The 24,812-nt window shown below is 38.0% G+C and overlaps 3 protein-coding genes across 3 annotated transcripts; all 3 read right to left on the bottom strand.

Moving 5' to 3' along the window:
* Positions 1-1,026: 1,026 nt before the first annotated feature.
* LOC149611099 (uncharacterized) lies at positions 1,027-3,079 on the bottom strand. Its single transcript, XM_089859118.1, has 2 exons — positions 2,839-3,079; positions 1,027-2,647 (listed from the first exon to the last, which is right to left on the bottom strand). Exon 2 carries the CDS (start codon positions 2,643-2,645, stop codon positions 1,068-1,070), a length of 1,578 nt encoding a protein of 525 aa, XP_089715244.1. The 5' UTR covers positions 2,646-2,647; positions 2,839-3,079; the 3' UTR covers positions 1,027-1,067.
* Positions 3,080-11,924: 8,845 nt separating this feature from the next.
* LOC149611098 (uncharacterized) lies at positions 11,925-14,900 on the bottom strand. Its single transcript, XM_089858829.1, has one exon. The coding sequence runs from the start codon at positions 14,898-14,900 to the stop codon at positions 11,925-11,927; it is 2,976 nt and encodes a 991-aa protein (XP_089714955.1).
* On the bottom strand, positions 14,900-17,302 carry LOC149611097 (uncharacterized). Its single transcript, XM_089858828.1, has one exon. It carries the CDS (start codon positions 17,300-17,302, stop codon positions 14,900-14,902), a length of 2,403 nt encoding a protein of 800 aa, XP_089714954.1.
* Between the last annotated feature and the right edge of the window lie 7,510 nt (positions 17,303-24,812).

The raw sequence follows: 24,812 nt of genomic DNA, 5'->3' as shown, positions 1-24,812 counted from the left end.
TCATTACTTCAATACAAGCTTGACAAAGCCATTCATCCTCTAGGAAGCTTAGCGCGTCTTCGTCTAAATCGACACACTTTGGATGGTACCATTCCATACAAGAACCGCATTGTATCATACTGTCTGTTGTTCCTTTCGGCTGTTTACATAAGCAAAAGAGCCTTCTTGATGATTCTTCAGAAAAACTCGTTGACGGACCAGGTTTTTTTTTGGGTCTCACTGATTCCTCCGTTTTTCTTTTCGACATTTTTCACTTGAAAACCACTTTTCAGAGTTGTCAAAATATTAGTAACTGGACTCTTTCATCAAGAACGTCAGAGAAAACGAACGAGTCTGATTTCTATGAAGTTTTAAACTTTGTTTTTAGTTTCGAAATACCGCGCCCTCTATTACACGAGTTCGGCATATATTTTTCAAAATTTTACGGCGGCGCTTTCGGTACGGAGTCTCTACTAGGGACTAAGGTAGCTAAAAATATATTGCCTCATACAAATGATGCTACTTCAAGAGACACCCAGTGGAGAACGTAGGGGGTCGAAAGCCCCCCTCCTTACCGCAAAATACCTTCCACACATGGATAACTTGGGAGCCCTGGACCTACCTCGCCAGGTGCACTCCTGGCTGGCCCAGCTCGCATGCTGACGCCTCGCAACGCGGGCTTTGTTACATCGCTTTAACCAGTTTCCTTTGCCCCAGTGTCCCCTCTGTCTGGACTTGGACACTTTCTGCCCAGTCAGGGCGGCCCCACGCTCTGACTTCCTGGGAAACCTTCGGCACCTCAACCTCCAACGGATGGTCGGCTATGGCCTACGAGCCTCCCACTTTGTGAATTTAAAAACTAGTCCAACTATAATTAATGAAGTGGTTTTGGACCTCTAAACCTCTCTTTTTTCCAGGGGTGCTTGGTACCCCCGCCTAAGACCCCCGTACTATTCCCAAATTAAATATATTCCATAAAAAAGACACCCAGTAGACAGTTTGTAAAATTTTAAACATAGATATTTCAAATAAAATTAGAAGCAAAGATATCAATTAAAAAGCCATTTATTTTTCATAAGTACACCCCATCAGTCTAGCTTCGTTACTAAAGTTCCGGTAAAGTTTGATAAATAACAACAAACTATATAGATTTTCTCTAGCATTGGTGACAAGGTCAAGGGAATACGTCCCTTTAAAATCTTGAATTCCTTGACTCTCCCAATAGCCCTTTCAACGTGAATTCGTGCCACGGCAACACTACGGCTCTCAGAAAGTTGAGATGAAGTAAACTGATCCTGTTGTTTCAGAAACTCGGGAATGATTAGTGTAACATTTTTAGAAGCTAGTTCTTTAGCCACATCAAAACCGCGGTCTGCCATTACAGCGTCGCCTTCATCCAGCATGTCTAAAATACCACAATGCATAAATAGCTTCTTGTCAGAAGTTCTTCCTGCGTAGAGATTGGAACAGAAAGTTATGTGACCAGAGGGGGCCATTCCAATGAGCGCCTTCGCTGTATTAGCATGTTTATAAGCGCTAAATGATTCTCTTTGTGCTTCAGATGCTGAAGGCTTTTCTAGTTCGAATTCTGTACAATCGACGATAAGTCTCAATCCAGGATATTTTTCTGTCATTTTCTTAGTTGCCAGCTCATTTGTTCTTTCCAGCGATGGCCATACGGGTAAATGAGGAGCACACTCGAAAAGGAACAAAATCCACGTATTTACGATTTTAGAAACATAACCTTGCGATAGATTATACAAATAGGCTAAATATTGCTCTGGGGTTCCTTGTCTCAGGCGGTTAAGTGTCATGAATAATTCCTCCATTGGATTTAGTTTCCTTGGTGGTCCAGGTTTCACAACTTGAAGGAACTCTTTATCTGAAGTTTCAGTCATTTGGGATGATTCTTGTCCCACATAATTAAGTTTAGTACATTCGGGTAGCAGGAGTTGATAGAACGCCCAAAAAACTTCGTACGAAGGAAATCCAGTGAAATATTTGATAGCTTTATCGTCATTTAAGAACTTCGTTAATGTAAACTTTTCTTTACTCCGAAGTGTAAGTAGTTCAATTTCTTTTCTTATAAGTTCAACTTTACGTGGTGTATTTTGAGTATTTGAGGATTTCAATGATATCCCACTGCTTGCTTGAGAGTGAGACGATGATGACGAGGGTAAATCAGATTGGCTCTGTTCCTCTACAAAAGCTACTAATGGATCTTCGGGATTCAGGTCTGCTGGATGAATAGGTACTACGTTAAGCTCCTCTGGATTAACATGCAATGCTCCCATTTCTTCCATTAGTTCGATTCTCTCTTTTGGGCTCATTTGAGAAAAAGCACCTTTCGGAAGCGTTTGGCTGGTGTTAGATTCAATTATTTCATCAGTCATTTCATCAGTCACTTTCGTGTTTTGAAATATGGAAGGTATTGCAAATGGTTTAAGATGCTTGCGGCGTAATGCTCCAGTGGGTAAATAGTCGCTTTTTAAAAAGTGTTTGGAGCATATAAGTGAGATTTTCAGATCAGGTGGCTTATTTCCTATTGCCGTTATTATGGCATGAAACCATTTTCGTTTCAGCTCCTTATCTTTCGGCAAAGTATGATAAGTAAGCGACGGATTGTTGTTTCGACAATTTTCTATAATGCAAGATCCTTTTCCCATGTCTAAAAATGTAAACAAATACGTTGTTGTAAAATTTTCATAATCAGAATACTTATATACTTTAATTTTAAAATTAAAATCATTTACTGAAAGATTATTTTCAATTTTAACCAAAGCAGCACGCCAGCACGCCAAGGCTTAGCGAGTTGCACTACATTAAAAGCTCCAAAAACGCCATAAAATAAGTTCTTACCTTTAGGTGAGTGTTGAATATCGTCGATAAAGAAGTTTGGAGCCCGATTTAGTCCTATTTTATTATTTAATTCAAATAATAATGCTGAAATTAACTTCAACGAGCTTCAAACCGGGCTAATTTTTGGTCAGTTTCCCGAGAGTGCTCGTCAGTGACGTTACCAGATTTTAGCGACATCTGGTTGGCTCGTCGATTACAGTAGTTCTCAAAGTCGCCACTAGCCTAGTGGCGCTGATCAGGAATAAGGCTAATTCGACTTCAAACTATTACAGGAAAGATGACAAAATTTTCAATGTGTTTTCCCTACGGCAGTTAAAAGAGTGGTGTTAATGTTAGCGCGCAGTTAAGTCAACATTCTCATTTGAGGACAGGTATAAACGGTTTCATTATTTGTTAATCTCACTAAAATTCTACTAATTGTGAAGGTGTGTGATATAATTCCTGAAACTAAACCAATGTAGAGGACCAGATTATTCGTTAAAACAATTTTGATCCTAGTGAATCAGTCGTACTGTGATGTTACGTTATCATTTTATAAACTATTTGTTACCAGCAGTGGATTGTTTAATTCATAAGTAACAGTTGTGCTGGTTAATGCAGTAGGACAGTGTCGTTATATAATTTAATTAGGCAAATAATTTTCATGTTTACATCACAGATTCTCTCAATGTAACCACGTTAGAAACGGAGGGTTACGTTGTTTGCCATTTTCAACGGTCCACATTGCCGCTTGTTTATTGGTTTAAATTGCTATGAATTGTATAGGTATTTGATTTAATTACTGGTATTCAAGCTAAACTATAGAATAACATCATTCATTAACATATTGTATAGATAATCTTTATGTTACTACAAACCTAGCACAGGATATGATAAAAATTGAACGCAATTTGTTGGAAATAATCAAAAACTCCTCTAAACATTAGAGTTAAGGTGAAATATTTATTAAAAGTCATTTTATAAGCTTAATGAGCACTGACAACAAGTTAATTTCAACGTAATTAACTGTAATTAAGGTAAAATTAAACCAAAATATACATTTTTTTGGATGAAAAGTCAGATAACTCTTAAATGATGTTCTTGATTAAGATTGTATCTAACCAAGCCGTTGGTAAAGCCCCATGTTTTCTCTTTCACACTCAAGCTAATTTAAATTATCTCCAAAGTACCTTAATAGGCGCGAAATTCAAAACTTTAGCGTAAAATGAGAATCGAAAACTCCACTAAAAATTGCTATTAAGGTGAAGTATACATTTAAACTCATTTTATAACCTAAATGTATAGTGCCAAAACACAGTCCTACGTTAATTAAATATAATTAACGTGAAATTAAACCAAAATATACACTTTTTGGATAAAGGCTCAAATAACTTTTAAATAAACTCTTTAATTTTGATTAAAACTACCCAAGCCATTAAAGTCGAATATTTTCTATTTGACACTTAAGTTAATTTAAACTATTTTAAAGTACAATAATTGCCGCGAAATTCAAAAGTTTTGGGTTAAAAAATGAATTTGCGGAAAAAATATTAAACTGCACTAAACATTGCAATTAGGGTAAAAAATTCAAATAAATTTTAAGCTTAATCCACTTTAACGAACCACGCTCATATTAAGATTAAAACATCACAAGTTTTTCGTACAGCCACAGTAGTTTCCTATTTCACTTTCAAATTAATTTTAATGATCGTTAAAATACATCTAAAGCGCATACATTGAAATTTTAGGGTGATTGCAATTAAAGTTAATATTTTATTGAAACTTGTATTATAAACTAAATCCACGCTAGATAAACAAGATAAGCCGTTAAATTAAACTTAAGTATAATTAATGTGAAATTAACCCAAAACACGAATGTTTTGGGTAAATTCATGGATACCTTATAATTAAACTAACAAATTAAAATTAAAACTACACTTATCTTTCACCCAGCCTCCATTTTCATGTTCAATTCTTACGATTAATTAAATTGTCATTTAAAAGCCGTTAAATTATACGATTAATTAAATTGTCATTTAAAAGCCGTTAAATTATACGATTAATTAAATTGTCATTTAAAAGCATTTTTCCCATTTTTAAAAGAGAGCCATTAAAAAGGCGCGATATTCAAAAGTTTTGGGCAAAATAGTCATTGTTTCGCAAGAGTCAAACAGTCACTCCTCTAAAGTTTCCAATTTAGGAGAAGTTCTTATTCAAACTCGTATAATAAACTGCAATAACACTAATAAAAGAAGATAAGCCGTTAATTTCAACTTAATAACCATATTTAACGTGAAATTAATCGAAAACAATAGGTTTTTTTGGGTAACTTTAGATAACCCTTAACTGAAATAACAAAATAAGATTTAACTACGCGAGTTGTTCTTTCAGCCTAAACGTTTTCCTATTAAACACTGAAATTAATTACATTATCACTATAATGCATTTAATAGGCTCCAAGTACAAAATTTTAGGGTTAGGAATGTTTCAAAATGTAACTTTTCCATTTAAATTTTAATATATCATTAACATAGTTCGCAAAATCACCAGCAACAATTTAATCTGGCAACATTCAATGCTGTTGGTCTGATCTCGACAATACTGTATGTGTATACAGTGTTACGAAACAAATATTTTTCTTCCATATTTCAAATACCGTCGTTTTTAAACTTCTTTCATAAATAAAGTACAACCATAAGTCTATTATGTAAGGTCCCCATAATAGACTTATGGTACAACATTATATGCTTATCGAAATCAATGTTTTTGAATATAAGTCAAATGTAATTAACGATACTTAAGTACTTCTTTGAGCAATTAGAAATAGATCAACCCCAAATGTATTACGGTAAAGCAAAAATAAAATTATTAAAATTTTAATTACAATAAGACTGAAGTGACAGATATTATAAAAAACGTCTTGGTTTGGACCAAGGCCGAAAAAACAAACGATATGTGTGAGGTTTATCATTTGACTGAAGTTCAGATATTGCAATTGTTTTAGTTATTTTTATCCATTTAATCCTTAATCAATATTAAATTCAATCAACTGATTTTACTGTTAATCGATCCATTCCCTCTAAATTAATTGAAAAAATTGCATATCTACGCTTTTTCAAGAACAATTACATTTTCCGAAAACATTTTATCATGAAATTAATTATTTTGAAGGGAGTACATTGACGGTCATAGTTTTAATTAAGGCTGGCTTGACAAATTTTGAAGTTTGCAGCAAAAAAGTTTAAATCTGTAGTAAGTTTCTGAGAAGACTGATGTTCAAGAAATTGATGATAAATAACTTATTTTGCTCAAACTAATTTATAAACTAATGTCGTCTTCTTAAGACAAAGCAACAACGTTTATCCCGAGTGGTTTCTTTTAGTAGGTGGCACTCTGTAGCACACGAAAAATATATTATTTTATTTTAATGTATGCGCTTTTGATGTAACTCCCCCCTTCCTCTATAATTCCAATATATACAGTTTTACAATCACCAGTGGTTCCAGTGTATGGGTCATCTGAGCCGTCGCAACACACTCAGCCAATATTATCATATAGTTCGAGACCTTTTCACATTAGTGAACGGTACATGACTCTCCGGACTTGCCCGCCAACCTTAATAACCTAAAACTATAAAACATTCGTGTACATGAATGATTACGGTTCTGGCTTGACACTCGCTAGCGCCTGACGGACCGATCACTCAGTGTAATCGGTGAGGTGGTCTGAGGTGAGTGGACCATTTTGGAAATTACATACACATAACTAAAACACAGCGGTGATGCCACCATTGAGGTCTTCTCTCTCTTGCCTAGAAGCACCGCTATAGGCAGTGAGATTTGACTAGCCTCTTGCCTGTAGTGAACTTTGGCACAGTCTGGCGGTGACCCTTGGTGTGAGGGAGAATACCCCAATGGTGGCCTCGCCCCTGTGTGTTTTCCGAAATGGTCTTTATGCGTACTAAAATGATTACACGTAATACGTAACCGGTGTACAAGTAGCGCTAACAATGTAGAAAGGGGTTGTGACGTTTCAAATGAAGACTGAATTATGACCAAGAAATTCTAAAGCACGGAGAGGGAATTTACAGTGCAATCTTTTCTTCATAGAGGCGACAATAGAAATGTAGCATTTCGTTATACGAAATTAAATGTATAAATTCGTGCAACACCCTTTTTTGGCATCCACTATTAAATATTTACATTTTCCTTTCGAATTATGTCAAAGTTCACCTGCTCTTTTAAGAAAGTCAGTAGAATATTTCAAATATTCAATATTGACGCCTCAACACGTACTCCCTTCAAAATAATTAATTTCATGATAAAATGTTTTCGGAAAATGTAATTGTTCTTGAAAAAGCGTAGATATGTAATTTTTTCAATTAATTTAGAGGGAATGGATCGATTAACAGTAAAATCAGTTGATTGAATTTAATATTGATTAAGGATTAAATGGATAAAAATAACTAAAACAATTGCAATATCTGAAACTTCAGTCAAATGATAAACCTCACACATATCGTTTGTTTTTTCGGCCTTGGTCCAAACCAAGACGTTTTTTATATAGAAGTTGGAGTGAAGGCTATCATATCTACAAGGGCCTACCGGCCCTGTAGAATAGCATGTAAGTTTTACGGCTTCAAATGTTTTCATAGTGAAGCATTCATTTTTGATTGTTGAATTCTCTTGAATCACATTCAGGAAAGAAATGAATTGTGCTTCAAGCCCTTGCAGGCGTTCGTCATTAACGTCAGCAAATGGTTCTTTGTTCTTGTTCCTGGACTGAACGCGACATGAGTTGTATTACAAATATCATGAATATCCTATCATTTCCATGAAGTATATCATGTTCTCTAAATCTTCCTTATCTGTCTCATCTACCATGTTTAAATGCAAGAAAGTTATCAACGCAGCCGTTATGTTAATGCACAAATAGTTATGCTACTGGGGATTTTTAAAATAATAATCCTTAATGTCGATTTCTCATATGGGAGAGTTTTTTCCAAATGCCCGTATTTGACTTGGAAAGGTCATTTAGAAAGTTTTCTTACAAATAGGAAGCTGAAAGTAGCATTTCAACCGAAGGACACAAAGTTGGCTTTAATGTCGTTCTCCTTATTCTTCATTTTCTTTACTTGGGAAAATTCTTGGCTTTTCATTTCTTTTTTCAAACTCTTGATAGTAGAATTCAGAATTTCAACCTTTTTCTTCAAGGTGGCCACTTGTTGCCTTAGTCTGTAATTACACTTTCCAAGCTTGCGTATTGATGTTTTGACTGTTGTTTTTCTAATTGCAGGCGTAGCTTGTTTGGACGCATCAGTTTTAGATATTGAGATTTCAATAGATGACCCTGTTTGTTCGAGATAGTTATTAGCCCCATTAGAGGGACTACATGTAGGTGTTACCAATTCTTCGTCAAAAGAAAACTTAATTCGTGGCAAATTTTCTCGCGGGGATGTTTGGCTAGATCTCATTGATGCCTGAGGTGATTCGTAAATTGAATTAGATGTTAATACTGCTTTAGTGGAGGAGAGTTACTATTCGACATTGAACTAGGTATAATTGGTGAAATGGCATTTAATTTCGAAGACGAAGTCAAACACTTTCCACTTTGACTATTTAGACTATTAATTAAACTTTGTCGAACATTTAAGAGTAAAATATTTCCAATTTCTGATAAAGCCTCTTCGTGTGTTCCTTCGACATTAGTAACTTTTGCTTTCTTCTTAAAGTTGGTATCAATAAAGGAAGATGGAATTGCTTATAGCAATAATCGTTTCACTTTTGCACATGATATGCTAATATCACTGTTTGCTACATATTTTCCTTTGACTAATATCCTCAATGGGATAGACTGAAAATATTGCATTTTTCCACTGTTGAGCTTCTACCTTATCCCAAGGAAACTGAGGAATTTAACGGCGAACAGGTTTTCGTTACAATTTCTCTTCTTATTGTGTTTAAGTTATTTACAATATTAATTTCGCGATTAATATTAAGCCATAATTTCAAGGGTTTCACAGGTTTCAAACCAAATTTGTATTTTTCATAAATTTTATAAAACATGCAAACCCGATGAAACTCATGGTTTTTCAGGCAAACCTATTAAGTTATTTACGCTTATAATTAAGCAATTAATTTTAAACAATAATAGCAATGTTTTCGCAAGTTTCAAACCAAATTTGTTTTTTGCATAAATTTTATAAAACATGGAAAGTCGATGAAACTCATGGTTTTTTTCAAGGAATCCTATGAAGTTATTTACGCTCATAATTTTTAGCCATATTATTAATGGTTTCACAAGTTTCACGCTTGCATGAAATCAAAAATTTATGTTATGGCACTTTTCCCAAATATCCTTTATATTCTTTGCCATAATTACCGAAAAACCGAGGTTGCAGTAAATATTCAGTGCATCTGTTTCGTAAGGAAGTATTTTTCATTTTTATTCATTGTCAGAGTTCTTTTCTACAATTTCTTCTACAATAGCTCTTTGTTGAATTAAAACATATTCATGTCCCTATGGAACATTTCCACAAGCCACGTGTAATTTTCATATTAGAAATTGTGGTGAAACACCAGCGTTCTCAACCTTGCCTCTTGAGTTCTAATATATGCTTGTCCCTGTCGAAATGTTTCAAAATCCCCGTACTTCACTCTTCTTATCTCCAGTTCGAATTGTGAAAATTGCATCAAGCAGTTTTCAAAGCTTTCTCTCAGCTCTTGCGGATCAATGAGATCTCCAAAGTTATCCATATTTCACTTTAAAACAAACAACATTTTGTTGAAGAGGTCATCTTTTATGATACCATAAGTAACATTCGAGTAACATCAGAAGGGAATTTAAACAATAAGCATACTCTTTCCTCGTGACTACATCTTTTTAAAACAACAAACTTTTAAAAAACGGCCATGTGATCAACGATACATCTTCTTCTATATATTCCTGCCCGATTTTTTTTTGAAATTAAGTGAACATGTTCCCGAAACTGGTCTTTAAGATACTTCCAGGAAGCTTTGGCATCTTTTTCTGAGGAAAAAATGTAAAATGAAAGTCGTTTAAGATTTTTATTTCTCATAAAAATCTAGTTACTTATCATTTAAGTTTCAATTTCCTTTTCATCCCAGGCATTTTCTAACTCATCTCTGTCTCTGTATTTTTTATCAAATTTGTTCCAGATAACGTCTATTCTCCTTATAACTTCTATAAGATTTTCCTTCTTTCCAAGCTCTTTTAATCGTTTATCGGCCTTTAAAGCGTTTTCATTTTGTTTGCGATGTTTTAAGGAAGTCATCTCAATTAGCAGTTAACTCCGCCAATAATTTGCTGCTTTCGCGAAAGGATAGTCTGATTGGACTTAAAATACCGTTTCAGCTTGCTCAAATATCTAGCGGAGATGATAGAAGCTGATAGCGTGAATCAGCTTCAGCTCTCGGCATATGCTACCTTCTAGTCGACATAAGTCGCTTTGTGAACCCTCACGCGCAAGGGGAGAACGAAATAAGCCCTTGGTTTCAGCAATGAGCTTCAGCTATAGGCGCCTTTGTGAACGGGCCTTAACGCTTGATGGATGAAGCTCAGTTTGTTACGTTGCCACTTAACGCGAGCCAACCAAAAAACAATGTTTTCTAACTAAATGGAGTATTGAGAGTGAATCAAAAATAGTAAATAATTTCCTAGCATGCTGCAAGTGATTTACTATTATTTCATAATAAAATACTTCCATGAATTTGGGGGAGAAATTTCTCCATTACCGTAAACAAAGGTTTTTCTGAACATCGAATCATCGGATGTTTGAATCAGTATTTAATGCCCAACATTGTTATTAGGAAAAAATTAAATAGTAAATGAATTATTTGCATGTCCATAACTCAATTTAAAAAAAATGTTTCCTATGTTGTAATTTTATTGTTTTGCAGAAATACAGTTTATTTTGCTGAGGTTAGCGGGGTAGTAAACTCCACCCCTAGACTATGGGAGCATCTAATGGTGCTTGTTTAAACTAAACCCCACCAGATATTTGCTTTTCAATGTGAGAAAAATTAATTATATTAGGAAGGAAATGATTAACGCAAGTTGATAAAGAAAATGATAATCATTTAATCAACATTATCGGAAGAATATAATACTCTTCTATTTTTTCCAAGTAAATTAGTTGTTTTTAGATTAAGTAGATTAATTGTTTGTCAGCAAACCTGGATTTAAATCTTGAGATTTTAGATCCTGAAAATCGATTTTTCTTTCGTCTCTTGTTATCACGCACAAATAGTTACGTTACCTGCAGACCTTCCTTTGATCGTTCTAACAATCGAAGCTGGAACAGAATAGGTATAGATTAATAAGAATAAGATGCCGTCGGAGATAGGAAGTTTCCTATCCTATAGCGTGAAAAGTAATGTCCTCGCGTGCATTCTTTATCCGTAATTACCATCTTCTACCCACCAACAAACCGACTGACCAAGTGCTAAAAAGTAGAAAAAAAAGAAGAAAAGAAATAAAATACATATACTGAATAATTTTGTTTGTCATAAATTCTAATTTTTTTTTTAAAAGCATTTGTGATAAACCCAGATTGTAGTTCAAGATATCTGAGCTTTCAGTAGAATCATTTCACTTTTCCGTAATGGGTCGTAAAGTGCACACGAAGCAACAATTGACTTACATACAATTTCTGGAAGCTAATATGGATTTAGTCTATATGAAATTTAGTTTTAGTTTCACTTAGGCCAAGTTCGATGCCCTTTTTTTTCAACTTGCTGCAAGGCTTAACAGTTGTGGAGTAGGCCCTGTTGCGTTATTGTAAGTGTTCTCTAACTAAAAGTACCACGACGGCGAGTTAAAAACGAATAACTTTATTTTCTGTCCATTTGGACAACGTTTAACTAAATCAATACATGAGGCTAATGACTAGGGCTACTAAGACAATTTAAAACTCCGAGATTACAAGATTAGAAGAAAGAGAACAAGTGAACTTTTAAGATTAAGGTTCCCAGTATATATAGTTAGTTTTTAGATCAAATTTAGGTCAAAAAAACGATAAGAGCGTTTTAACAAAAAACTAGCTTCGATATGTCTATAGTTTTTAAGTCTACTGGACTTTTTATGATTTATAGCGTCTCGGTGACCTTTTCGTTTCTGCCGGAAACATCCTCCCCGCCAATGACTCGCTCATTTAGATTGACTTCCATATTATATAACATCTGGACCGCTCTCCGGATGATGGTCCCGCATGGTAGGCGCAGGGCGCAGGATCTGACCTTGCCATCTCGTCCGGGAAAGGTCTCCGTAATTCTGCCCATTTTCCAGGATTGCCGGGGTAACTTCTGATCTCCAACCAGAACGATGTCTCCTTTCTGGAACTCGATGTTATTTTTGACGGTAGGTGTCTCGTGAGCGGACCTCAGCTCCAACAGGTAGTTATTACGCCATCTGGACCAAAACTGGTTTAGGAGTGCTTGGCGATGCTTCAGTCTTTTAGTGAGAGGTTTCTCACTAATGCGTGTGTCGTCAATTTTGAAGTTCTGATTTGGCAACGACAGAAGGCGGCGACCGATCAGGAAATGAGCCGGTGTTAAGGGGTCAGGTTCTCCAGCTTCCGTGAAAGTATGTGTCAACGGTCTCGAGTTTAGAACCGCTTCTACTTCGGTGATTACGGTTGTCAGTTCCTCGTAGTTGAGAGAGGTTTTGCCCAGGGTTCTCTTCAGGCAGGTTTTTACAGAGCGCACCAGCCTCTCCCAAAATCCGCCCCACCATGCGGCGCGTTCGACGATATACACCCATTTGATGCCTTTCTGACCAAGGACCTCTTGAACTGGATCCGCTCGTAAATTTCTATACAACGCTTTGATATCCTTTTCGGACCGCTTGAACTTCTTAGCGTTGTCGGAGTAGATAGTATGGCAAACTCCTCTTCTTGCCAGGAATCGGCGGAGAGCCAATAGGAACTTCTCAGCACTCAAATCCGTGACGATCTCCAGATGAAGTGCCCGAGTGACGCCGCATGTAAATAAGGCAATATAAACTTTAGTTATTTTGGCATCTCGTAAGTACAGCGGTCCAGCAAAGTCAACTCCAGTAACTGAAAATGGGGGTGCCTCGTTCACTCGATCTGCTGGTAGTGGTGCTATGACTTGGGAACCGGGCTTTGCCTGGAAACGTTTACAGATGTAGCAGCGTCCAAGGACCTTCTTGACCAGGCTACGTCCTTGCAAAATCCAAAAGTCTTCTCGAAGTTGTGTAATGGTACTGTTCAAGCCCCCGTGCATAGTTCGCCAGTGACATTCCAATACGAGTAGTTCCGACAATCTGTGCTTCCCAGGAAGAAGGTACGGATGCTTGCCTCCATAAGTCAGATTGGCAAATTGTAATCGTCCACCGAGTCGTATAAGGTCTTGGTCAAGAAATGGGCTGTACTGGAGGAGCTTAGATGAAGCTGGCAACTGGATGTTTTCTTTCAAGGACTGATATTCCTGTGAAAAGGCCTCTGCTTGAGTGCTCTTTATCCAGAATCGTTTTGCTTCATTAATCTCGTCAGCTCCCAACGATCCTTGCATCTTTATTGGTTTTCTAGTGTTGTGGACAAATCGTAGTATCCAGGCAGTGATTCTGAAGGCTTGGCTTGCTGTTTTATACTTCTGTAGGTCAAGTAATGGCTCTCGGTTCTTTGCAATGCAGGTAAGTATTGCGGTTGAACGTCTTTCTTTCAGGACTTCGCTGGATTCTGCAATTGAGTGGAACTTGCTTTTTGGCCAACTTTCTTCTTGCTGGGATAGCCATGATGGACCCTTCCACCAAGATTCATTGTGAATAATATCCTTGACCTTACATCCTCGAGAAGGTAAGTCCGCTGGATTTTCATGCCCCGGGCAATGGCTCCACCGTAACGGTTCAGTTAGAGACTGAATTTCGGAAATCCGGTTTTCCACGAACGGTTTCCACTGCTTGGAGACCCCTCTGATCCAATGTAATACGATTTCGGAGTCTGACCAACAACGATACTCTGTAATGCTTCCATCGAAGGCTCCCAGACTGTACTTCAGCAACCTTGCTCCAACGAGTGCCGCCATTAGCTCCAGTCTCGGTAACGTCAATGTTTTCAATGGGGCGACTCTGGTTTTGGACGTTATCAACGATACTCCTACGTTTCCGGATGCTGTTACGTAGCGTAAGTATATCACAGCACCGTATGCGTTTTTGCTAGCGTCGCAAAACATATGGATCTCTCGGCAAATTGGATTCTCGTCGTCCGTGGCGTAGTAGTACCTGGGAATGACTACTTGAGGAATCATGGTTAGATCTTGGCACCATAGTTCCCATTCCGCTTGTAGCTCGTCGGGAAGCTTCTCATCCCATTCGACTCCTTGAACCCATAGCTTTTGGAATAGGCATTTAACGGTTATGAGTACTGGAGATATGAGACCGATTGGGTCGAATATTCTGGAAGTAGCTTGGAGAACGCCAATCTTGGTGTCTTTTTTGTCCAGAAGAAAATCGAGTAGGTCCGATACGTCGAATGCGAATACGTCGTTTTTAGGGTTCCATGATATACCCAAGACCTTAATGTTCTGGCTCTGGCTATCTTCTTTGAGCAGCGACATTGGTGTCGTGGTTTCTGCTTCCCAGATTCTCTGAAGCTCCGGAGCGTTCGTTACCCATTTTCTCAAGTTCATGTTGGCTCCCTGAAGGATTAAGGTTGAGTCTTGGTATATCTTGTAAGCATCTGATACGTCGGCCGCTCCGGTGACGAAATCGTCCACATAAAGCTGCTTCATAAGTAATGCGCTAACTTCTGGAAATCTGTCTTCTTGATACTTCTCGAAATGATACTTTAGTGTTGCGGTCAATAGGAAGGGGCTCGAGGTTACGCCGAACAGTACTCTGGTCATTCGAAGATGGACAAACTCTGGCTTCTCATTGGCTCGTGGTAACTTCTTAATCCATAGGAATCGTACGAAATTTCGGTCTTCTGGCTCTAGTGAAATCTGGAGGAATGCCTTCTCTACGTCCGCCATCAGAGCTATACGATTCATTCTGAACTGAAGTAAGACTAGTAAGAGATCTGGATTAAGATTTGGACCGGACATCAGACAATCATTGAGTGATGGTGCACCCCTTTGACTGGCAGAGGCATCGTGAACCACTCGTATTTTGGTACTTTTCTTTTGCTCCCGCAAGACTGCGAAGTGTGGTATGTAGAAGGCTGTCCATCTGGGGTAGTTATATCGTCCGTTGGAACTTCTTCGACGATTCCCGTGTCTAAGTACTCTGATATGACGGCTTTGTATCTGTCGTAGAGGCTGCTATCTTGTTGGAAACGCTTGATTAAACCGCTCATTCTTTGCTTGGCGATTGGTAAGTTATCCTTGAGCGTAGGGTGACTTGCTTTCCAGGGTAGCTGGACTTGGTATCGCCCTGCCTTGACTTGTATTGTGGATCTGTGCTTGGAAATCATTTCGCTATCAGACACGGATATTGGCTGGTCTTCTTGGATCCCAATAGATTCTAGCTCCCACAGCTGACGTAAACACGCGGACAGTCTCTGATCCTCGGCGACTGATAACATGATAGATGATGATCGAACTGCTACGTTGATAGATACTGGTACCGGCCCTTGAATAGACCAGCCGAACAGACTCTCGACTGCTGCTAATGATCCTCCTAGCCTTACGGTATTTCCAGGTACCAGTGACCAATAATGATCAGCACCGATTAGTACTCCTAGCTCGGTTGGAGCCACAACGCCATTAACTTCTGATCGATCCGTAATGTTAATGCCCCGTTCTTTCAATTGTTGTCGAATATTCTCTCCCGGAATGCTCACGAGCGCTCCACAGATAGTCGGAACTTCCAGTACCTCCAACTGAACACAGTTGTCAGGATGCAGAATACTTCTTAGCGTTATTTGGACTCGTCTTTGCTTGCGTATAACGCCCTCGCTTGATCCGAATGAATTTACTAAAACGGTGTCTTCGGCGATGACCGGTAAATTCAACGTTCTTGATAGTTCTTCTCGTATGAAGGATTGCTGGGCTCCGTTATCAAGAAGACATCTTGCCAAGACTTGATTGTTTTGATGCTCTATGTGTACAAGTACCGTTTGCAGATATACGTGTTCATAGAGTGATGAAACTGGAGGTAGGACCGTCATTTGCACGGTTAACTTCTTATCTGCTTGGGATTCTCCTATCTTCGACTCCGCTTCCGCTTGTGGGCCAGTTTTGCAAATGGACGTGTGATGCCTTTTTCCGCAGATGCTGCACTTGACTCCGGATTTGCAGCGTCGTGCCATGTGCCCTGTACCAAGACAGATAAAGCATCTGTCCTGTTGGTGAATAGCTTTCGTCTTCTGCTGAAGTGTCGACGTGCACTCTTCCGGTCTATGACTTGATTCCTGGCAGTAGATGCATACTTTCGAAACCGCAGTGCTCAAAGCGGCTGCGGTTGAAGTCCTTTTGGGGTATCTTAACTCAAATTGATAACTAGAACCCATCTTGCTCCTTGTGCTGTAATTCTCCTGGCGTCTGTCTAGCTGGCTCTCTTCTGTCTTATAGATGGCCGTTCTCTCTCTACTCTCAACTTCTCTCCGTACGTGCTCAAGCAAGTCGGTGACACTCCAAATATCCTCGTCTTCCAGCTTCTTGGTATACTCTAGTTGGATATCCGAAGGTATCACGCTCAGAAGGATCGAATACAGCATGCTACCGTACGTTGATAGTTCGACTCCCAGCGACTCCAGACTTTTTATTTGGGTGTCACAAGTGTCATACATCTGACGCAGACCCGCAACGTCGCTTGACCTCTTAACTGCTACAAGGCTTCTCAGCTTCTGCATGTGACTCTGCTTGGCTGGCGTTTTTCTTCCAAAACGATTCTTCAAGACTTCAACCGCTTTCTCGTAATTTTCCGCGGTCACGGTAAAACCTGATATAGCGCTGGCCGCCACTCCCTCCATATAGGACTTTAAGTAATTGAACTTATCGATGTTCGCCAGACCCTCGTTCTCATGGATGGTAGTCTTGAATTGTCCCCAAAAACTGTACCATCCTGCAAAATCTCCAGAAAACGTTTGAATCGTGATCCTTGGTAACTTGACTTGTACTCTAGCCTCTCTCTGAACTCTAGACCCTCTTACTACGACTTCCCTCGAAGAGTCTCGTAACATTTGGCCAGCGGATACTAACGAGTTCATTTCTCCGCCACCAGTCATTCGTCTAAGAACCTTTCTCTTGATAGCAATCACGGCTTCTCCATACTCCTCAACTGCCTCAGTCTCATTGGCAATTTCGTCTTCGTTATCGTCGGGAATCAGGTTCATGACTTGTTCGTCTAATTCATCTAGCTTCCTTTTCTTTTCGGTAAGTTGATCAAGTAGCTGCTCAGCTTCTTCCGTTAGCCATTCCTCGTCCTCGACTATCTCCGTCAACTTGTTTATAATTTTAGTTGTTCTACCGCGTAAAGTTCTTCGTGCCACACGCAACTTCTCCATTTGTCTCACGTACCGTATCTCTCAACACGACTCCTTAACACAACGTTCCGCTCACTCACTCCCGGGTTTCGGCACCAAGAAATGTTGCGTTATTGTAAGTGTTCTCTAACTAAAAGTACCACGACGGCGAGTTAAAAACGAATAACTTTATTTTCTGTCCATTTGGACAACGTTTAACTAAATCAATACATGAGGCTAATGACTAGGGCTACTAAGACAATTTAAAACTCCGAGATTACAAGACTAGAAGAAAGAGAACAAGTGAACTTTTAAGATTAAGGTTCCCAGTATATATAGTTAGTTTTTAGATCAAATTTAGGTCAAAAAAAAACGATAAGAGCGTTTTAACAAAAAACTAGCTTCGATATGTCTATAGTTTTTAAGTCTACTGGACTTTTTATGATTTATCGCGTCTCGGTGACCTTTTCGTTTCTGCCGGAAACAGGCCCTTCGAAAACAGTAGAAAAGTGGATGAAGGTATTTCGCACTTTAAGTACAATTTTATTTATAATTTATATTATATTTATAATTTATATTATATTTATAATTTATATTATATTTATAATTTATATTATATTTATAATTTATATTATATTTATAATTTATATTATATTAAGCAATCTTTTTCGGTAGTGTTTTTCTGCATAGCGTTGCCTCCAAGGCTTTAAAGAACAAAACTGGTGGTGACCCGCAAGCCGAGCCACTAACAGATTTGGAGGAGCGGCTTCTTTAAATTTTTGGAAGGTAAACAGTCACAGGGCTAAATTCTGTTCCTGAGGCGGGTTTTGTTGCCGCAGTAGATGTGATTGCTGAATCTAATACGAGCAGTCTACCACCGCAATCGGAGCGTCCATCATGCTCCTACGTCACTTAGGACGAGAATTTTGAAGTAGCGATGGAGACTACTCCGGAAGTAGGGGAGCCATTCGTTTCTGGGTGCGAAAGCATCCCAAAACCAAAATCAACACCCCACGTTAAGAACAAACGAGTGGAGGTTAACGTAGATTCCACCGAGGAAGAATTCCTCAATGAATCTTTCTGAGACAGGCGCTGAATCTGCCAGAAGTAACTTACTAAATATCCATAAAATTCAATGATGAAAAGAAAAAGAACCGCATGAGATCTCGTAGGACTCCCTACGAAACAGCTGCGGTTTCTTTGGGGGCTTCCCAACAAGCCACCACAGCAGAGTTGCGTGGAATTCAAATGGCAGTTGAAAGAGCTGCCACTGCCTTGCTTAGGGGCAGAGAGAGATGGTACAGGGTATCAAAGAGCTGGCGCAAGCTCAAATGAGGATTGCCGCTGCCTTTGAGAACCTTGCTGCGAGTTTCGCTAAGAAATACTTTTGCTGGGAGAAAAAAACGGCCCTTTTCAGGGCCATTAGACAGTAACATACGGCCAAAATTAAGAGATTCGTTTTTTAAGAATTGAATCGTCACGCAAGATGACTTAAAACTTCGGATACCCTGTGACGAGGAGATGATTTTAAAATCGCAAACTCTTCATTTTGGAGGTATTTACTGTCACTTGAAGTTCCTTGTTACCTCATAAACAGACTAACATCGTGAGCATGTGCGGAGTATGCTGCCTTCTTGTGGCAAGTGTTGAAAACTTGCTTTTGCAAGGCCTAAACATACATGCTTTTCTACGATAAATTAATTACATATAATTAATATTAGAATTTAAATCCTTTGGATTAATTTTGAAATGAATTGAATTGTTTTATTGGCATTAGTTAGCTTCAAATTAACAAACAGCCGATATCCTAAATTAACCGCTGGCTGATATCGTAAGTGTGCCAATGAGAATGATATCAATATAAACTTATTATTTGCTGAAAAAGATATTTCCATTTTTTTAGTTGCAATTTGCTATTGTAAGGTTCCAAAAGAGGTTGAAATTTATTAATATTAGTGAGGAAATTTAAACAGGTTTTTCGTTACTTTTGAGTAGTCATGGTAAACTCAATCAAGTATCGCTGCAACCTCTTTCCGATAACTGATTTTATGGGTAATTTACAATATTTGCCAGCGGTTAAAGAGTCGTAAAGGGGTCGGCGGCCCATGGGGGGGGGGGTGGAGGTAAGCAAAAGGAAAGTCATCTTTTCTTTCCCGGAAAATAGTTTTAAGGTTTGTGATGCAACTGGGCCAATCACAGCGCCTTTTCTATTGCTGCGAGGATGATTATAGCGAACGCAGAGGGCATGGATTCATGAGTGGCAGACTGGGGAAACGCTGGAGCAGTGTGGCTCATAACCAATTACGATAGATTAACCGGATGAGAGCATGGATTAACTAACGCTAGGGATAGTTTGTTCCCCCCAAAAGATAGAGCATGCATGTTCCAAACGCTCCCTAGCAGCAGCTACTATCCTTAACAGGAAGGTATAAGGAAATTGGACAAATATCACGTGTTCTATGACGTCAAAATTCAAATACGGCCTAAATTGGGCACCGCCATCTTTTCTATTTATTTTGTCTAGAGATGGCGCTACACCTGCATCCGTTTTGGTCCAATAAATTGGGGGAATGAAGAGGAGAATCAAGGAATGATTCGGAACATGTAGTTGGCAATAGCATTCTATCGGAAACCCGGTTAAAGAACATCCCCTAGCGTTATTGAATCCATGATGTGAGCAAAGGCGCATAGATAACCAGAAAGTGAAGAACGAGAAGCCTAACCCGCAACGTGATAAATGAGTTCTCCCATTAACGATACCAGGTCCTAGGAAGACTTCCGTTATGTCCGAAAGTTCCCGAATTAGCTCATCAAAGACAAGATTGAACAAAAGCGGTGACAACGGATCAGGCTGTTTAATGCCACGCCGTAATAAAACCTCCCTCGAGTCAGTTTCACCAAATAGACTGTATGTAGTCCTGCAATCCAAATATAGATCTTTGATAAGGGCTAGGTAGCCCGAAGGTCACCTGCGTTTAAGCAATACTGCCATAATTGATTTATATGAAATTGAGTCAAACGCTTTTGAGATGTCGAGTAATGCATAAAAGAATTTTTCAATTGTTTTGTCAATAAATCTCTTCTCTTCATCAGAGGTCTTTACTGTAAATATATCCATTAATGTTGCAGTTTTCATTCTCTTTGGTTTTTCTTTATAACCCGAATAACATGATTATGATGATATATTTGAAATTGAAATTCCAGGGCGGTTAAATTCCGGAGAAGGTGAATATACTGTAGTATTATTGTTTGTGTTATTAAGCAAAACCATTTCTAATTCAGATTCCATTTCACCACTATTAGCAGTGTTCCCTGTACCTTCGGCCTCTTATTTCTTCAAGTGGGCTTTCATCCTTTAAATTTTTGAACTAATTAATTCGCCACAATGCTTACATTTTACTTTAGTAATGAATGAATGAAATCGAAGTTTAATAATAATAATATTTATTTTGTAACCCAAAGCTACTGGCAACCACAGAGGCATGAGCCTATATAATATGGTTACCTGGACAAAACAATACATTAAGCATAAATAAGATACATAAATCAAAAATTAATTTTGAATAGACATCCAATCGTCAAATAAAAATTTTAAAATTGAGGACCGAAATACAAAAACAGAAAGCCCGTCAGCCGAACATCCATCAATGGTTGTAAATTCTTTCCACTCTTGAACCTGCTTTCAACCACTGCCAAGGGGCATTTTTTCGACTCGCAACTCTCACTCAGTTAATCCGCGATCGTCCTTTCCAAGTAAAGTTTTAAGCAGACGCTGAAGCAGTCGACACATATTATATAAATTTTCAAAACGAGGGCTAGTAAGAAGTAGACTGAAACAAGAAAAAAATATATGAAAAAAAAAGCCCAATAAAACCCAAAAAAGGCGAGTTTTTTTAATCCATGAAAATTATGGTGTTTTTGCAAACAGGAAGAGGGTAATGAACTTATGATAGGCTGTGATAAGGACTATTGTAAAATTCAATGGTTTTATGCTGTGTGTTTGAAAATTGACGTAATTAAAAGTGGGAAATGGTTTTGTCCTGATTTCTAAACAATATAATCGACAGAGCTCAGAATAGGACTGCAAAAAAGATTATTTAGTGTTTATTAAATGTTAATTCGTGTCAATAAAGAGAACAAGTGTTGCTTTATACAATTTCATACAAAAGAGAAACATTTAATCCATTGCGACAATGGAAGCGCACGGAACCCGACATTTGGGCGCCGCTCATTTAGGCACCGCCACTTAGGCGCCGCGACAATTTGGCACCGAGACATTTAGGCTCCGCGACAATTTGGCACCGAGACATTTAGGCTCCGCGACAATTAGGCGCCGCGATATTGCAGTATAGTTTTCGTGATAGATTTGAGATATTTAATAAAGGAACAAGACAAGTACTTTTATGCTTATATTCTTTTTATTCAACTGACATCAGAATTCAACCATATTGTTGTTTATCTTCTTTGAATTCCCAAAATAATATGCCTTTTCCAAAATATTGTTGTTTATCTTCTTTGAATTCCCAAAATAATATGCCTTTTCCAAAATATTGTAGATTATCTTAAAACTTAGGTTAGGTTAGGTTTTTTTTATTATTTTAGGATATGTTTTGTAAAAACAGGTAAGGTTTCGTGTCCTATAATGGAGATTGCGAACATCCCAGTGACGCACAGGGATAATACACGGGTTGCCAAATTGAGAGGTCATTACGGATTTTTAGAAGAAATAGTGGAAAAATTATCGGCACGTAAATGTGTCGACGCCTAAATGTCGCGGCGCCTAATTGTCACGGCGCCCAATTGTCTCGGCGCCTAATTGTCTTGGCGGCTAAATGGTGGCGCCTAAAAAACCAGCGCCTAAGTGGTGACGCCTAAATGTCACGGACCGGAAGCGCATAGATTTATTAAGGCGCATGCTACTAAAGCTATTTTATCCAATGTTGATACTTCTTCATCTGGAACACTGTCCAACAACTCTACCGGTATTTTAGAATGTAAAATTGTTTATTTTTCCCTAATAAAGCCTTTCACCCTTTCAACGTGGATTCGCACATTTGCCAGTTTCCTAGTTTTTTCTACGTCATACGGGTCTAACTGAGATAGACCTTTGGTAAAAGCTGGAACTTTACTTAAAGCGCAATAAAGTGCGACTTCATCCACTATATCAAAACCTCTATCTGCTAATATTACATCTCCAGGTTTAAGTTTCTCCAGTATTCCCGAAGATATAGTTGGCAATTGATCGCTTATACGTCCGCCCCACCCTTCAGAAATGAAACTAACAGATCCTTGTGGTGAAATCCCTATTAAAAACTTAAATGTATTATTATGCTTGTAATTAGGCAATGTAAGTTTTCCCTTTCTGGCCATTGTATACACCTTGATAAACGTTTATATAACGCATTTATTGAATTGTAAAATAATCTACCTATGGTGTTTTCGGTTTGACAGGGCTAATCTAGGTTTCATTTATGTCAAAATATGCTGCTGAATCTTGGTCAGCTTTGAGCACATAAATAAATAAGGCTTAACTTGATCTTATATTACGATAATATAACGAAAACTGTCAACTCCCGTAAAAAACTTAACTCGATCATCATCACCGTCAAATGAATCTTCAAAATATGATTCACACTTGAGCTTTTTCTCTGATGCCTCTAAATTGAGTTTTTCCGATTGGAGTTGCATTTTTGCTTCCTCAGTTTTTTTGGTTTCTGATTTAATATTCAAAATTAATTCATCCAACTGTGTCTTCACTTTGCGTAGTTCCAACTCAGCCGCTTCTAGTTACAATGTAAAACAGACGCAGACCGGGAGGGATTCTGTTTCAACTGTTTGTATTTCTTTTGAAATTATGTCTGTTTGAATTCAATCACTGATATCCAGCATCTCTGTTTGTACTACTTTATTTTCTTTTCGAAGCGTTTGCGTTTGTGTTACTTTATCTTTTCCAAATATCTTCGTTTGCACTCCTTGATCATTTTTGGATAACCACTCCGTTTGTATTCCTTGATCATTATAAATAACTCCTCCGTTAGTATCCCTTGACCATTTTTAAATATCTCCTCCGTTAGTATCCCTTGACCATTTTTAAATATCTCCTCCGTTAGAACTTCTTGATCTCTTCCAAGCTTTGCACTATGGATTTTAATGTTTTATGCCATTTCACTAGCTCCACCAATATTTTCAGATTTTTTATCTCTTCCACTCCAGGATAACTGTGGTCATGAAAGCCAGTACTTTCAATACTACGGATAACAGACATACGAAACGATTCTCCGCTACAGGACTCTATAACACTATCGTGTGAATATTCTTTAATTTCATCAATCTGAGGATCATCAGCGACAGCAGCCAGAGACATATTGGAAAAGCTTAATCGCCCACGAGTGCGACGGAGAACCGGGGTTGATGCAGTAAAGGATTTGACTGGAGATAATTTGGGTACCCAGTTTGGATTACTGTCATCAATTAACTTTGATGGAAGGCCTTCAATACAAATGAAAACATAAATAGTACAAATAAAAATAACTAGTACAAATAAAAATAACAAGATATATATATACACAATGTCTTACCAGAATAAACATTTCTTGAACACACCCTCTGATTTTTAACAGAGCTTGAGCTAAGGGTCTGCTTCTTCACCCATTCTTTGCGTCTTTTTTCGGACAATACTTTAGTTTTACTACATTGATTACTAATTGTAATGATTTAGGGTTCTTGGTGGGATTAAAATAATACGTCTTTCTCGTTCGCCATCTTTATTTTCTCTGAATATATACACACCTCCTAGTTTACATTTCATGCCATCTATATTGTCGCATATCTTTTATAGATGGCACTAGTGATAACATTTTAACTTTTTCGCGGTAAATTTAAATCAACAACTGGTAGATTCTACATTCCTCCCCTTTTTCAAATTTTTGATATAATAGAGATTAAGTCTTAAACAATGTTATACAAAAATAGCAATATTATCAAAGAACAAAGTTAAGGTAAAGTTCAATTACATTTCGTCAATGAAGAATCGAGGGGGACGACGGTTTTGTCGTTGAGGATATCTGCGTTCTCTTGCAGGTTGCTCTTCCCTGTGAATTTCAGCAGGTGCTTGTGGCAATTCGGCCATAGGTGGGATTGGTGAAATAGGAATTCCTACAATTGGCGGAGGTACCACATCATCTAGATCTTCTTTGTTATATTCTTTCCATTCGTGTATTTTAGATCCATGAAATTGTTTGAAAAAACTTTGGTTTCTGGTTACTGATCGGTGATCATTTTCAGCAGTTATCATCGAACCCTTTATTTTTACGACTACCAAAGGGTCAGCAGCAAAGACTGGAGTAAGTTTATTTTGTCTTTTCGTTTGAACTAGAACTGGATCTCCCAGATTGAAATGTTGTGATGTATGACGCAAACGACGATCAGCGTTTATCTTCATTCTGGATTTCGCATGTGCGTCATTAAGTTGGATTTTAATCATAGCTTTGTCCTGGGGATAATTCATGTGTACTTGTGGTAGCTTACAATAGATATCTCTACCAAAGAGAAT

This window comes from Phalangium opilio, unplaced genomic scaffold (genome assembly GCF_054372755.1).
Source record: "Phalangium opilio isolate 3A_F unplaced genomic scaffold, DU_Popi_V2 ptg000329l_1, whole genome shotgun sequence".
NCBI classification, from domain to species: Eukaryota; Metazoa; Arthropoda; class Arachnida; order Opiliones; family Phalangiidae; genus Phalangium; species Phalangium opilio.
The sequence above is the reverse complement of the archived record's forward strand: the minus strand, read 5'-3'. Positions and strand labels throughout refer to the sequence as shown.

What these genes read in the sequence shown, in the direction of transcription:
- LOC149611097 (XM_089858828.1), bottom strand. Translation starts at nt 17,302, where the DNA reads ATGGAGAAGTTGCGTGTGGCACGAAGAACTTTACGCGGTAGAACAACT.
- LOC149611098 (XM_089858829.1), bottom strand. Translation starts at nt 14,900, where the DNA reads ATGTCCGGTCCAAATCTTAATCCAGATCTCTTACTAGTCTTACTTCAG.
- LOC149611099 (XM_089859118.1), bottom strand. Translation starts at nt 2,645, where the DNA reads ATGGGAAAAGGATCTTGCATTATAGAAAATTGTCGAAACAACAATCCG.